Here is a 16,054-nt window from a genome sequence, read left to right as displayed (position 1 = left end):
ATAATTAACGTAAGACAGTCATAAAAGAAACCCTGCACACAAACATACTGTATGTTCAAAGGTTATTTAAGTTCTGATGTTGTTTTCTTAAAAGTGGTGCGTTCCTCATCCTTTGGGTGGATGACTGCTTGCAGATGACACTGAGTCAGCCAATGCTAAAAGCTTCAAACAGAAACTTGTATCAGTCACTAGCTTAGACAAAATTCAGAGATGCACATAGTGAGACCTCCTCCACCATGTTGTCACTATGATTTGTATCCCTGAATCCACATTTTTGCCTTAGTAAGTAATGAGTGATGACAATCAAAGATGAACCTCTTTTAAAAAGAAAAAAAACCCATCTGATAACCCACCATGCTGTCGCACAAAATATCATATGTATTTCAAAACGTCTGGGACATATTCTTTTCAGTATTCAGCATGATTAAAATGACGTATATTCTGGATGAATTTGTGTGTATTTCTTTTCATCCAGAATCTTTCTAAATTCTCTTGAAAACAGGGGCTTTGCTAATATTGCTTGCCCAGTCTGTCACAAGACAACCAAAATATACCTTTGTATAACTACAACTGTAACTTGAATTTAATACCGGGGTCCTTGCTCAAGTCCACGATTCAACCGTGGATATAATGATGGCTGCATTCCATTCAGGTGAGTCAGCTCCAATCCTGTAGCATTGTGTTGAATTTGCACAACAGTTACACGGCTATCAGCATAGTGGAAACTTTTGTTCGGTTCAGCATGACATGAATGAAGGTGAATAAAATAATAAAACAACACTTGTCGTAATTCCAAGGTAAATTCATGACTGATACACCCCTTCAAAATAAACACGCCGTACAGTATTGTTCACATTCAGTAAAAATCCATCTCAGCCAAATTTTTTTTACATAAAACCAAAGTAAAGGGCTGCATACCTTAAGTGCATGTGATAACAAGATAAGTAGCGCTTGCGACTCACCTTTAATCAAAGTTAGAAAAAGTCAATCCAACTCAAGTAAAAGCTCCTATCATGTCCTGAAAGCTGGTTTGCGCTGGTCTTGGTTTAGTGTGAAGCTCAGTAAAGACTAAGAGCAACGCCAGATGGGAATATCCTCTGTAGTTGACGCTTCAGATCTCTTCACTCTCTCCCTCTCTCCCTCTCTCTCTCTCTCTCTCTCTCTCTCGTCTTGATTTCTGCGAGTAAAACTGGCTGTACTTTAATTGTAATTGTACAGCCCGCTCAAGCCTCTCCAGGGTGGAATAAAACGATAACAGTGTCCACTTCCTCTGTTTAAAGATAAAAGGGAGAGGAAGTCCCATCAGGCGCCGTCATTCTTATTGGTCACTGAAGATGAGCAGCTTTCACCTCTGTGTAAAGTGCTGACGATGGTCTCTGTCTGTAACCAAAACGTTGCGTCTGCGCCTGATCTCTCCTTATCGGATGACAGACACCAATGGGCCAGGGAGACAGGAATGGCAGACAGACTACAGCAGAGTGGCAAATTCGGTTCGACGTGTCACAAAAGTCAATAATCCACAGACATACGGATGGGTAAGGGCAATAGGGCATGGATGAGGCTGGTTGTGCTTCCATCCATCAAACGGACCACCGGGTCAATTTTCATATTTTACAGTGACAACCACTTTCAGCGTGTTCTATTTTAAAATAGCGGAGGTACCAAGGTCCAAAAGAAGTGATTAATAAAAATGTTCGCAGCCTCGACAGCAATATCTAGTGGCAGGATGCAGAAAAGCATCTGGCTCGCCTATTGGTCTCTGAGAGATCCCATCTGCCACTGATCTACATCATCACTTGACACTTATTCACACCAGCGCTGCAGTGACTTGGAAATAAAGAGCATTGTATCAGATTGGAGGCTGATCAAGAGTTCAAAAGCATCCATCGATTATTTGTTGGTTCATGAATAAGAAATGAGGCTGGCACTTGCAGCCCTTAACAGATTGCATCTGGATCCATTTATAAGAATTGACTATTTTGATTTCAACAAATGCTACACGGATTGCACAAACCCAAAGACCAGCTCTTGTCAGTCAAATAAATCTCTTCATTCATCTTTAAGCTTTGAAGTCAAGATGGCGCCCGAGTAGGCAGCCGTCAGCAAGTGCTCTCATGAGCCTTGCTTTTTTTGTCGTTTTTGTCTTTTTTTTTGTCACTTTGTGTTTGTTGTTACGTCGTGTGGACATGATGTGGACTTTTTTCAGCATTTTTTGGCCACGACATTCATCAAGGAGGAGACTGTGCTTGGTGGTTGCACCTTCTCGGCAGCATGGGTATACCAGCACTGTTTTTGACTGGGAGGAATGTCGGCGCCATTTGACTGTCGTTGCTGGACAGTCCCAGGGCGCTTGTGTCTTGCGCCTGTAATGGGCAGCATTTTTCACAGCCCCGCTTTGTTCAGCGGAGCAATCGGTGCTGTTGAACGGTCTGCGGCTGGATGGATGAAAGTCTTGAGGAGCCGACGATGAGAAGAAAGGAGTGTCAGCGCGGAGCGTCAGCGCGGAGCGTCAGCGCGGAGCGCCGATGCGGATTTGGAACTGGGAGTCGCGGCTTGGAGTTTGAAGCGGATTACGTGGGACAGGGGAAGTGAACTCATCTCTTTTAGTCAATGGACGCTACAGCTTCGTGTTTGCTTTCAAAACTTAGCTTGTAGCAGACGTGTGCACATTTTCAGCATGACATCTCTGATCCACTGGTGAAAGGACACTTTGATCCTCTCCTCTTTCATCTATAACTGCTTCAGACAACAAAGTGTATGCAGAAAAGTGGTGAAGATTGCACGACTGTCTGTGTCCTATGTGTTGTGTTGTGTAATTTTTGTTATTTCGACTTCAAAATGGCGCCGCGAGAGTGGCTGCCTTTCCAGCAGCTCCTATATTTTGTTGTTCTACTTCTTCCTTTCATAACTTTGCTGCTGTTAATTGGGAATTTCTCCATTGCGAGACTAATAAAGGTTTTCTTATCTTTTTTCTTATCTTTATACTCAATATTCCATTCCAGACCAACATTGAATCAGGTACATTAAGGAACATAACCAATTCCAAGACCCAGCTGTGCAGTCCCGACGAATGCTGATACTGTCCCAGTAACATGCCGTTTGAAAAAACAAATATAAGAGCATTTTTTTTCCTCGTATTTTTATAGAACTGCATACTCACTTGGATGTACAATCATTCATAGTTCATAGTTACATCACGTACGAAGTATCTGGAGTAACATCGTAAACAGAAGTTGTAAATTTAGGTCTGTGTTTCTGATCGTGTTTGCAGAAGGCATTGAAGGCCCGGATGACATGCCACTGGTTTGCTCTAATGTTTTATTTCACGGAGCCGATCAATTATGTCATCAGTAGAGCGTGCAAATTTTGACATTGCAGCCGAACAACAATAGGGATAGGAACTGAAAACCGGTTCTTGTTGAGAACCAATTCCCAGAATTTCAATTCCTTGACATCCTTGATCGTGTGAACGATTCCCTTATCAATTCTAGTCGGGGTGAATGATGGTTCCGGAGGGCTCAACTCAGCAGCAGCGGCAACGTAACACTGTCCTCTCTTGTCAATACTCCAGGCATCTGTGTAAGGCCTTTTCGACTGTATTGGAGAACCTGGCGAGTCTGACTGGCTCATAGGCTGGCAACACTCCCTCCAGTCTACCACTCGCTTCTCCTTTCACCGAGGTAAGGAAGAGTGAGTTCCCAGATGACAGTTGGACTTGAGTTGATTTGTTACTGGCTGACCTATTTCATTTATATCATATATATGTGTTAAAATCTTACTGCACGTTATTGTGCGTTTGCCACAAAATAATCTATTTTGTGCTTTGTAAATTGCCACAGAATTATCAACCTAAACATTTCTTTTAATCCAATGCCAAAACCTCCACGGTCACTTGGTACCACTAAATAACACCCACTCTCAGAGATATTATCTCACAAATACACTTTTGTGGCCGCTAACTAATCCTGCTGTTCTTACGTGTGAGGTGAGACAAGAAAAGTGCACCTTCTCTCTCTGCAGTGGCTCCGCTCACACTGGGCTCTGACAGAATGCGGCAACTTTCATCTGAATTAAATCAGAGGGTAGGAGCAGGCGCGTGCAGGCACGTGCACGCGCGCACACACACACACACACACACACACACACACACACACACACACACACACACACACACACACGCGCGGTCAAGAGGCAGCAGGATAAATTCAAGTGCAGAACTTCTTTCTTGCTTGGCTATAGTTGTCATTACTAGCACGTAGTTGAACGTGGTTTAGGTGTGGATGGCTAGATAAATGGGCAATAAATCAATGTAAATGTGAAAGAGGACGGATTACATCACCATCAGGCAATTCAGTGGTCATGAATAGTGACATCAAGGCAGTTAGCCTTAGTATGCTCATGGTTTCTAGCCTTATTTGATTAATAACTCGTGCGTCAAGGCCGGGTATGCACCTATGTGTGAGAAATTGGAGTTTTTCCACAGTGTCTGTGCATTGCAAATAAAGATGTTGGAAGCACGCAAGTGTGTTGACCTTTAGATGTGTTTCACCTTCAGAACACATGGGGCCGCAATTGTAATTTGGCAACTACCGGTAGTGCATCAACTTGCGAGTTTCAAACTAGGAAGCAATGTCTTAATGGTCCTGTCAGAAATAGTTTATCTCATAATCCATTTCGTTCTTGTCTCTTGACTTCAATTGCAACTTAACTGCATGGTCAAAAGGCCTCATTTGCAGAAAATGTTGACAAAGCCGCTCTTTATTCCATCCGCAGAAACATTTCCACATAAACGACAGCATGGTTTTGGTACACTAAGACATGGGACCACATGGGATTTTGTCAGAGTTCTGATTCTCATCAAACACTGCCCATATCAAACCAAGACTCTATTCATTTTAATGAAACATGACAAAAATATGGCCAACTGCTGCGCCATGTTTCTTGTTAGCAAATATATGGGGTCTAAAAGCTATTGGGCGATTCATAATCTGAAATGAATTTGAAACAAGATGCATGCTTTCATAATGAAAGTTTAAATGAGCTGTGCTGTCAAGAGAGGGTACCTCGCACTGCAGGGGAAGTACATTGATGCTTCTCCAGTCTGCTGTAATGGGATCTGATTGATATCCAGCAATTTAGCCTCGTTTTCAACACAGATTTTTTTTTCGTAGGACACTCAAACAGTGGTCATTCGTAAACGTAATTTGTGATTAATGTCACTAAAATATTTGGCATGACAGTACATTGACACACTGACAATAATGTGATAGTGTGTATTTCTTCTGCTGACAACAATCCCTGACATGCCATTCAAGTTTCTGTTTGAAATATTTTATCGGGCTTCTTCCTGCCTGTTCACAAAGGAATTTGAGTTGAGAGAAACTTCAAAAAGGAATCATATACTGACAAGTTTTACTCTTTTAAAAGTTTAAAAGTCAAACTTGAGTGTGAATTGTGCCGAGTCATTTGAAGAAAGAAAATACATTACAGTAAACACAAGGAAAAAAAAACTTTCAGTGGCCTACCTTTTCAATGCATCACGCAGTGTTTCATATGAAGATAAAAGCAAATGTGATATACAGTATAGAAAAGTCACTTCTTTTCTTTCCCCTTGATTGGGAACATTAAAGTTGTTTCAGAAGTAGCTCAAAGAGAGACAAAAGTAATTTGGTGCATATGTGAACAACTACATTGAGCTGAGTGATTGGAAGAGATGCTGTGTTTGCATGAGGAGACAGCTTCATTAAACGGGGATGAAGATAAGTGCCTATGGGGATGCTACAGAGAGAAAATAAATAATTTGATGAGGTTTAGACGGAGGCCCACTGCCCAAAGTTAGCTGGGATAGACTCCAGCACACCCGCAACCCTCGTGAGGATAAGCGGATTAGAAAAAGGATGGATGGATGGATAGACAGAGCATTGGTAAGAAAGAAAGAAAGAAAGAAAAACCTTTATTAGTCTCGCAATGGAGAAATTCCCAATTCACAGCAGCAAAGTTATGAAAGGAAGAAGTAGAACAACAAAATATAGGAGCTGCTGGAAAGCCAGCCACTCACGCGGCGCCATTTTGAAGTCAAAATAACAAAAATAACACAACACAACACATAGGACACAGACAGTCGTGCAATCTTCACCAATTTTCTGCATACACTTTGTTGTCTGAAGCAGTTATAAATGAAAGAGGAGAGGATCAAAGTGTCCTTTCACCAGTGGATCAGAGACGTCATGCTGAAAATGTGCCCACGTCTGCTACAAGCTAAGTTTTGAAAGCAAACAATGAAGCTGTAGCGTCCATTGACGAAAAAGAGATTGGCTCACATCTCCTGTCCCATGTAAATCCACTTCAATTCCAAGCCGCGACTCCCAGTTCCACATCCGCATCGGCGCTCCGCGCTAACGCTCCTTTCTTCTCATCGTCGGCTCCTCAAGCCTTACATCCATCCAGCCGCAGACCGTTCAACAGCACCGATCTCTCCGCTGAACAAAGCGGGGCTGTGAAAAATGCTGCCCATTACAGGCGCAAGACACAAGCGCCCCGGGACAGTCCAGCAACGACAGTCAAATGGCGCCGACATTCCTCCCAGGCAAAAACAGTGCTGGTAGACCCATGCTGTCGAGAAGGCGCAACCACCAAGCACAGTCTCCTCCTTGATGAATGTCGTGACCAAAAAAGTCCACATCAGGTCCACACGACGTAACAACAAACACAAAGTGACAAAACAAACCAAAAAACAACAAAAAAAGCAAGGCTCATGAGAGCACTTGCCGATGGCTGCCTACTCGGGCGCCATCTTGACTTCAAAGCCACCTTTAGCTTTCATTGTGGTGAACAAAAACTTCCTTCTGCACTGCCTCACACCATTGTTGGCCCATTCCACGAAATGAACTGTGTCCCACAGAACAATTTTGTGTCATATTTACCGGTAATCAAAAAGAATAGTCGCATAACTTGTGACTTGAAAGCAGGCGTCGCCAAAGTGGTGCCCGCGGGCACCAGGTAGCCCCCACGACCACATAAGTTGGGGCCTGTTCCAAAAATAATGTAGCTCTCAACTGATGGGGTATTGTGATTTTTTTATAGCACAATTTCTAAAACTATTAATATCTATCGCAAAACCACTTACAGAGTTTGCTAAACTCAAAGCACACACACACTGCGTCATAATAAATTTCTCAGCATGTCACACACAACTCACTGCTTTACATCCAATTTCCAAAGACACTGCTTGCAAAAGGATACCTATTTATGGCTATTATTTACACGATTCTGCCAATTGTCTGGCCTCATTGTCACATGAGAAAACTGTTTTAGATAATTAGTTCACTTTGCAATCAGCCTGAGTACTATAAATAAACCACAGGTCAGCTGTCAGTGTGGAGGACAACGGAGGGAACAGCAAGAGTGAGAATTAGGGAGTGCAGAGGAAGAAGACGTGGAGGTGAATAAGCAAGAGGGAGGGAAGGAGATGGACAAGAAGGTGAAGATGGAAGAAAGATAATAGATGGAAGTAAGAAGTAGAATTACTGATGACATCAGACCTATGAGAGTACACCATGTAATGAACCATGGAATTATTTTTTTTTCCCTCTCTATTTCTCAACGGAATTATTTAGGGAGGTGTTTTGACATGGAAAACCACAGTTTTGTATTTACAGTAAATATAGCAAACACCTTGAATAAAAATGCTTATGTTGCTTACATAGCCTACCTAGTGAACAGAGAAAGCAAAAGCCAAATGCAGTTGTCATTCTTCTCATCAGTGTGTAGTTGGCACATTTTTGCTTCGTAACATGACGGCGTGGGTTAATTGTTTGATACAAAAATAAAAGTTTTAAAATATTTGAATAATTGAACAAGACTTATTTGCTTTTGTAAGATACCTTGATGATTTGCCATTTTGGTGAAAGCATTTCTCATTTGTGTGAAGAGATTTGCAAAACGATCCTAAAGTTACCAAACAAATGTGCTGAAGCCATTAGGGAAAAAAACTAAAAGAAAGAGCGCAAGAGCATTGGATAACAAAAATATTGGACAGTGTTACAGTGTCAAATCCTGTTTTTCCAAATTAACAATCTTAACCAACCGTTGCTTTATGTCGGCATAAAAAGCAGGACTACAGTCGATAACATTCAATAACTTTCAATAAAAACTAAGCTGCGCTAAAACACAGTACTTTCTGTTTCATTCTTCTTTTAAATTTACAGTGTGCCATTATTTCATAGTCAAAAGCGAATTTACGGTGCAACCAATATACAGGTGCATGAGATCAAAATATAAGTTACGGTATTCATTGGACAAAATTAAATAATTAAATCTGTGAAATAGCAGGACCGTGAACCTGGAACTCGTGATGGATGCTTTCCTCTCGCTAAACTTAATGAATAGTATTATGAAGCTCATATCATCCATGTAGGAATGAAATGGGAGTCATTTATACTTCTCAGAGATTTGACAGAAGTCTGGTCTGACTGCTGGAGATAATGGTAAACGGCCTTCATTTATATAGCGACTCGATCCCTTCAAGGTGCAATTTTCCAACGTCAACTCAGTCAGCCGTCCACATCAAAATCACGATGATGATAATGTATGCTCCCACTGCTTCATTCACAACCTGATGACATACAGAACAACTGAGGGTTCAGTATCTTCCTCAAGGATACTTCCTTGGGGCTGCAGAGAAAAATACCCTGGTAATTCTTGTTAGACAACCCATTACCATATAATGGAACACTAATTGTCCCGAGGTGTGGTTGTGAGTGTGAGTTGTTGTTTGTCAATCTGTGCCCTACAGCAGGCAACCGGTTCAGGGTGTCCCCTGCCTACTGCCGGGGATAGGCTGGGATAGGCTCCAGCACGCCCTCAACCCTCGTGAGGATAAGCGGATTAGAAAATGGATGGATGGATGAATGTTTACATGTGAAAGGCAATCGAATAGTGCAGCTGATGACAGAAGAGCACTGTGATATAAATGTATTGATGGAGCCTGAGAGGCGCTGCAAATAGCAATGAGCAAAACTGGCCAAACATACTGCAGGTGTGCCAAACTTGGAGCATTATATTAAAAAAGACCAGAGTCTGTAAATTTTCCGCACTATAACGCGCACCTAAAAGCATTCAATTTTCTCAAAAGCCCGCAGTGCACCTTATAATCCGATGCGCCTTATATATGGATCAATATTCTGATTTCTTGGACATAGTATGATAAATGTTATATAAAGCACTTTGTTACAGCTGCAGCGGTTGTGAAATCTCTATATAAATAAAGATGTATTGGTTTATATTCCTTTAGCGTAGCTCCATCTCGTGGATGCATAACACAACCGCAGCCACTATTGTAGCTTCTATTCTATGCGCCTTATAATGCGGTGCGCCTTATATATGAAAACAGTTTTAAAATTAATTGAAGGTGTGGTTGTAGTGGGTGTTTGCGCTGTTGTGTGTCGTTGCGAGGGAGAACGCAGACGACTCACAGCCAATCGAAGCGGCTCCCCTCATTCATTTTAAATTCAGCACAGAGAGAGACACACGGTTTCCATAGCATGTAGATGCAGGAGATTGCCGCGTGCAAAGTACATTTGAAAGTAACTGCAAGAAGTTCTCAACTTGCAGATGATGTAAAGTTGGCCGCTGTGGATCGGCACTTCGACGGCCTTCTACCCCCAATCGTGTGTCCATGTGTGACAAATGTTATGAAATATACCTGGAAGGTTTACTGATCTTAATCATTAAGCTGTCCAATCAAACACACATTTTAAGAGCAAAGTAATAAAAATGTACCATTATTCCCTTGTAAACTTTAATTGGCTAAGTGCAGCAGTTCCAAACATACAGCACTCTTAATCAAGTGACACAGATGTCTAATTAGCCAAGATACACATGGGACGAATGGAGAAACCTGGCATCATTCACATCTACAGTTAATCAAGGAGCTAAACTCCAGAAGCACTGTACTCTCTTGCCACTCGCGAATAATAAGTTGTCACATCAACAGAAAATGCCTCCCAAAAGAGTTGCGAGTTAAAGGTCAAACTCATCTTACACACATCACTATTTCTCAAGTGTCCTATGAAATAAACACAGCTAAATCTGTTTTTCCACATCTACTCGGTCAATCAACATCAAATGTTTTAATGTCATCTTAAATTGTTACTATCACGTTTTTATATTGGTTGGCAGATAAAATCATTTCAATTTCCTAAGCTGAGCTCTTGAATTTGCAGTTGATTCAAGTTCCAGCCGTATCCCCTAGTCACAACCTTTGAATAGTGGCTAAAAGAATGAGAGTGCTGGTCAGTGGTGTGTTGAAGTTGTCATGGGCTCCTGGAATTCTCTTTGTGTGGGCTCCCCCTTCAAAGATGATTGTTATATGAGAATCAGACCTCTTTCCTGATACGGATAAAAACACAATGTGTAGAAGATATCTGCCAATGTGATCGCAGCATACATAACAGATTGGATATCCATGATCAATTTGAGTCTGGTTAACATCATTGGAATATGTTGCTCTGTGATGTACAGTATTCACATCTGCATCGACCTGACCAAAACAAATAAACAGTGTAGACCCTCACGTATGGTCGCTTAATATATATAAATACATTGAATTAGCACTTGGACCTGCAATGTAAATCTAGCCTGAGAAACAAACTTAAACAAATCTATCTGTGTACTACACAATTGATAGGCTTGACATTCAAGCTACCATTTATTAATCCAGCAGTCTTTTTGCAGCGCAGAAGGCATCTGTATTCTGCACACAATGAATGTCTTCACAACAACAAATACAATTGTTATCAAGCAATTCCATCCTGACAGTATCTTGTGATGTGTATGGTGGAGTACGTATCAGCAGACTCCAAACCTCTTATCACCCAGGGACAACCAGACAGACGCATCTGAGTTTATATAAAACTGGGTCATGACAAGATTAAGGGTGATGCAACAAGCTAACCTTGAACAAGTAATTTTAAAATACACGGCCTTTGAAAGCATGTCCGACTAGAAGGTACCTGGATTGCATATCCCATTATTTCGTAGATGGCAGTGACAGAGCATTGTCTGCGGCTGACAGCCCAGACTTACTTTTTCATCAGTTTGTCACCTGAGAATCTAGCAATAAACACAAAACCATTTAATTTCCCAGATATAACAGAGAAGCAGTGATGGGAAGTATTGAGGTAAAAAATACAAAAATACTGTTCCTATACTTTAGTGGGGGGTTTTCAGGGGTCTGTGGTTTGTGTGTTTTTACACTTACTCCCCACATTTGAGCAAATATATCTGCAGTTTCTACTCCTTCGTTAAAATAGGCTTGTTACTTTTTTCAACCTCTGTGAATGACAACATGACCTCCAAAAAAAAAAAAAAAAAACTTAAATAGAACAATAGAATTATTATTGTTGTATATCTTAGTTGCTCCATGTACAGCACTTTGTATGCAGCGATGGCTGTTTGAAAGTGCTCTATAAATACAGTCGAGTTGAGTTGAGAACATCAACTGCTTTTTGATCTTGATTGATTAAGTGATTAAGCGATTGGGATATTTTGTTACAATGTCGAAAATCAGGGACAGCAGTCAAAAGGAGGAATGTCAACCAGGAAGCATTCACGCTAGCTAACGGGGGGGGGGGGGGGGGGGGGGGGACCTCTACAGGACAGGAAGCCTGTTTCCTCCAGTAAAAAGAAATAAAGGGTTGTGAAGCCTGTTTCCCACAACAAAAATAAAAATGAAATTTTACAGGGGCATTTCCGACAGAACACGTTCAAGTGTAAGTGACGTTTGAAACACTAACTTATTGGCGTTACATAGGTGATATGTAGATGCTACACTCGAAAGGAAGTCGGCTTCATGAAAAGTATTATGTACTTGAACATAACAAAATGGACATTAAGATCAGCAAAGCTTTCCCTCACCCCTTCTAACCACTCTAGTTTTGGCTCTACACATGGGTAGACCTTTTAATTTTGTTAAAGTTTTGCTAAACATGCAGTTTCCACTAGTAAAAATAAATAAATAAATAAAAGACTGGCAGAAAGTAATAAACACATTTTTTTAATTGAAATGGGCTTCCATAGGTATTGTATTATAAGTGACAGTCAAATTTCATTTATAGGTTTGCACTTAAGTCTGTACTTTGGGTCTGTACTTCAGTCTTTTTATACAAGTATCGAGGTCTCAGTACTTTGACTTCCTCTGCCTAGATGTGATTTCACTGCAGTCATGTCTGTCTGCAGCATACCCAGCAGCAGAGAATCTACGTTGTTCCCCAAAGCAGTGAGCTCTCTGCTGCCACTGCAGACACAGTGGTAATTTTTCGAGAATAAACATAATTTCATCGAGATGCAGCGCATGGGAGAGGGTATAGGGCTGGACACTCTGATCCGTCTTTGTGATGTCTGCAGTGATAATTATTAATGGGGGGGGGGGGGGGGGGGGGCGGAACACAGTCAGTCAGGATGGGGCTTAGGGACCTAAAGGTTATTGTGTTTAAGATGTGCTGCAGAGCTCACAATACTCTTTTATCATAATGATCTGGTACGGTAGATGCTGTTCATGAGGATAGCACTGCAGAAAATGTGTTCCGTTCTGGGCTGTGTCATGAGTAAGGGGGGGGGGGGGGGGGGGGGTTGTGTTTGTTTTCTGAAATCGGGTTTGATTTTGTACCAAGAAGCAAGACAGTGCATGGAAGGAGGTTTGCTGTTAGGTCTCTCTATGGGGGCTGGGGAATACAAGTTTCACAATGCTGGCAAGTTGTGATGGGCTTCTTGAATGGGGCAAACAGCCAAACACACAAATACAAAATGACAGATCATTTGCAAGCAGCTACAATCAAAAGTTCTCCCACTAGATGACAGAAGGTACATTTTTAACCTCTTTACCCAATTTTTGTCAATTGTTTTGCAAAGTAGTGTCCCTTGTATTTTTTTCCAATGTGAAATATGTGCCATGGGTCAATAAAGGTTGGGAAACACTGCTCTCGACCACACTCCTTAAAGGCACAAATACGAGACGTCAGTTGTTGTTGAGACTCGCCTTGACCCAGCATACAATAATGACATTTTGCCAAACCATTTCTATATGTTTTTGTTCAATAGGGTGCTTTTTTAAACACCTAACAAAACTGTTGGGGTGGGTGTTTGGAGAGCTGAAATGGATTAAGTGTTTTTAACTGGATACCACGGTATCACATGATGTTGAATGAGCATAACGTAAAAATACAGTACAGTTGGACAGATTGAACCTACGTCACAGTGGACATATTAATCATTCATAATGGTGGACACATTGATTATTCTTCATGATGAGCATACTGATCTTTTGCCGTCATGGTTAAACTCAACAAAATGGTGACTTACTCGCAAGTGGACACAGTAAACTGCAAATTACTGATATAAAAGTGATTGATGATGGTGGCAAAAGGCAAAAACACCAAAGGCTTGCAATATTCTACAATGTTAGGACCACTCTGAGGTCACACGGCCAAAACGGACAGAGCTGTCATGCAGTGTGCCGGTCATAAGTGGCAACCATCACTTATTGAGTGAGGTGATCAATCATTGCTAATAGCCTCTAAAAATATCCACACTTACTCGGCGCCACTCTGACTCATGGCGATCAGATTATTTGTTGACAATCACAGCATGTTTTTGCAATTCATTAAAAAAAATAATATAGTTGAGTATGTTGCATGTGGAGCATCAAAACCTAATATAGGTACAGGGTCGCAGTTCTTCCATTGCAATGTGCCGGTAAATGTGCAATGCTCAACTGCTTGATGCGTGACAAAGAATCGCTAAGAGTAGTATTTTGTTAAATTTTAGCGATTGTCCATTATTTTAATCCAGCAACTCCCAACCATTGTGATACGCCACATTAACCTTAAAAGATCATCAGGTGTGCGGTGGGAAATTATCAAACTTCACTCATGTAACTAATCGTCCGAGATTTTTTTTTTGAATGCATATGTGTTCAACTACAGTATCAAAAGGTATGTCAGCAATGTAGAGTGATGGGCAGAACAATGTAATGCCATTCCATTAGATCATAGGTGTCAAACTCAGGTCCTGGAGGGCCGCTGTCCTGCATGTTTTCCAAGTCTCCCTGTTGCAACACACCTGATTCAAATGATCAGATCATCAGCAAGCTCTGCGGAAGCCTGACATTGAACCTGTTCATTTGAATCAGGTATGTTGCAACAGGGAGACTTGTTAGAAAACATGCAGGACAGCGGCCCTCCAGGACCTGAGTTTGACACCTATGCTATGGTCAGAAGTACATACTTAAACCTGTGTATCCCCTTTTTGTGACATTTTTTCTCTTATAAAATATATGCTTTGGCTGAATAAAAAGGGAAACACTGTTCTAATGTACAGCAATGCACTGTTTGCTCAAATTGAAGGCCTCAACGGGTTTGTGTTATAAAACCAGATGTACAGCAGGATCATTGACTTCCAAAATCTGAAAAGGGTACATGTCTTTGCACTATTGATGATTTTGTCAGCTATCAACACTTCGACTGAAAAAACACAGAAACAAATCACACTGTAGTTTGTGACTTTGGGAAAATCTGTCCTCCCCGCTTCAATAATGCAATCTTGGTATACATCTCTGTCACCACAAGGTCACAGCCCTCTCCTCTCTCTCTCTCTCACACACACACACACACACACACACACACACACGCGCCTACCTAATGGGGAGAGTAGAGGTCCTGCATGGAGCATGATGTGAGGAGAATTTTAATTTCCTCCTTCCTGCTTTGCTTAGGCTGCCACTTTTACACACACCGCAAGCACAATTATTTTTGTCACCAACCCAGTGGCACTCCTTATTGTGTTATTTGTTTCTCAACTCAAACTGAAACTGATTGCTGGACATGTTTGCAGCATCAGCGATTGAAGACAAGTCTGGCATTCCAGACGTGCCTGAACTACACACGGCAAACATTTAAAATACAAATGGTATCGCATTTCAACCAGCAAACAATGCAACGATGAGCCACTCACTTGATGAAGTAGCTGGCTCCTTCGTCCGTGAATCCCTCTTCCCATCCTCTCGGCAAATCTGGAAGAGAAGCAGGACACCAAATCAAAACTACGCCGAGCCATGCGACACATCCGAGCGAGCACTCTGCGATTCGGACGATCTGCGTCGTACCTGAACGTATCATGTGTCCGGAATTAACAGGTTCGCCAGTTCGCGGGTGAAGCCAAGTGGTACTGCGAGTTTTGTCACTGGAAAAAAAGACACCTGTTACTTTGTGGACGGTGTTTGAAAAAACCCTCGCGTTGAGTATTCCAACAAGTACCGACGGGTGGCTGCATGAAAAGTGGCTCACTTGATAAAAAACACCCGGCCATCCCTACAAACTCCGTAGGACCATTGATCAGGTAGGGTGTCCCGTCCGAGCGGTGCCGCCATGATTCCTCCAGTCGTCCGGTTCGACTTCTTCCCCCCACCCCTTCTTCCCGCCACCCCTTCCCCCTCGCCGTCCCTCTCTCTTTCTCTCGAGCTGCTCGTCCCTTCTCGCTCCGCCGACTTGTCTACGAAGCTCCAATAATCCCACCGCTAAAGCTGCACACTGCACACCTCGGTCTGCCACTGCAGCGTTTGTTGTGTGTTAGGGAAAGCCCTAAGAGCATTATTCTTTATCCTTGACTTCCATCATGTGCTTTAGTCCGCTCTTTGTCCATTCTGGAAAAACAATTCTTTACTCTAGTAGACGGGCTGTGCCTTAAAGTAACGTTTTTTCCACTACTAGTGCTACTTTTAGACTACTAGTACTTGTGTCATGATTTTTGCGATACCAAAAGTACCCTGAAACCATGGATAAAATCTAAAATATCTCGAACAGCTGTTGAATCTAGACGGAACTTCAATTTCTTTGTATTGGGGGGGGGGGGGGGGGGGGGGGGTCTAAATAAATTAAAGTATTTCAATCAGGGATGTCCTGATCAAAAATAATCTCAAATCCGTAATTTCAGATAATCGAAACCGAAAAGATTGTTGTTTTTTAAATGTATCCATTTATTTCATTTGTGAGGTATATTG

At 41.8% G+C, this 16,054-nt stretch overlaps 1 protein-coding gene across 2 annotated transcripts in view; it reads right to left on the bottom strand.

The window, feature by feature from the left end:
- Positions 1-15,523, bottom strand: part of plekha7b (pleckstrin homology domain containing A7b) — an 81,151-nt gene extending 65,628 nt beyond the window's left edge. The window contains exons 1-3 of one of the 2 annotated variants that reach the window (XM_086106833.1): positions 15,342-15,523; positions 15,161-15,237; positions 15,010-15,067 (exon numbers count right to left, since the gene is read on the bottom strand). In XM_086106833.1, coding sequence (XP_085962959.1) covers positions 15,010-15,067; positions 15,161-15,237; positions 15,342-15,424 — 218 coding nt within the window. In that variant the 5' untranslated portion in view covers positions 15,425-15,523. The remainder of the gene's footprint in view (positions 1-15,009; positions 15,068-15,160; positions 15,238-15,341) is intronic. The other variant, XM_086106830.1, reaches the window with a different exon arrangement.
- Positions 15,524-16,054: the final 531 nt, after the last annotated feature.

Source organism: Hippocampus guttulatus, chromosome 3 (genome assembly GCF_054856545.1).
Source record: "Hippocampus guttulatus isolate MCC_2025c chromosome 3, RoL_Hgut_1.0, whole genome shotgun sequence".
Taxonomy (NCBI): Eukaryota; Metazoa; Chordata; class Actinopteri; order Syngnathiformes; family Syngnathidae; genus Hippocampus; species Hippocampus guttulatus.
The sequence above is the reverse complement of the archived record's forward strand: the minus strand, read 5'-3'. Positions and strand labels throughout refer to the sequence as shown.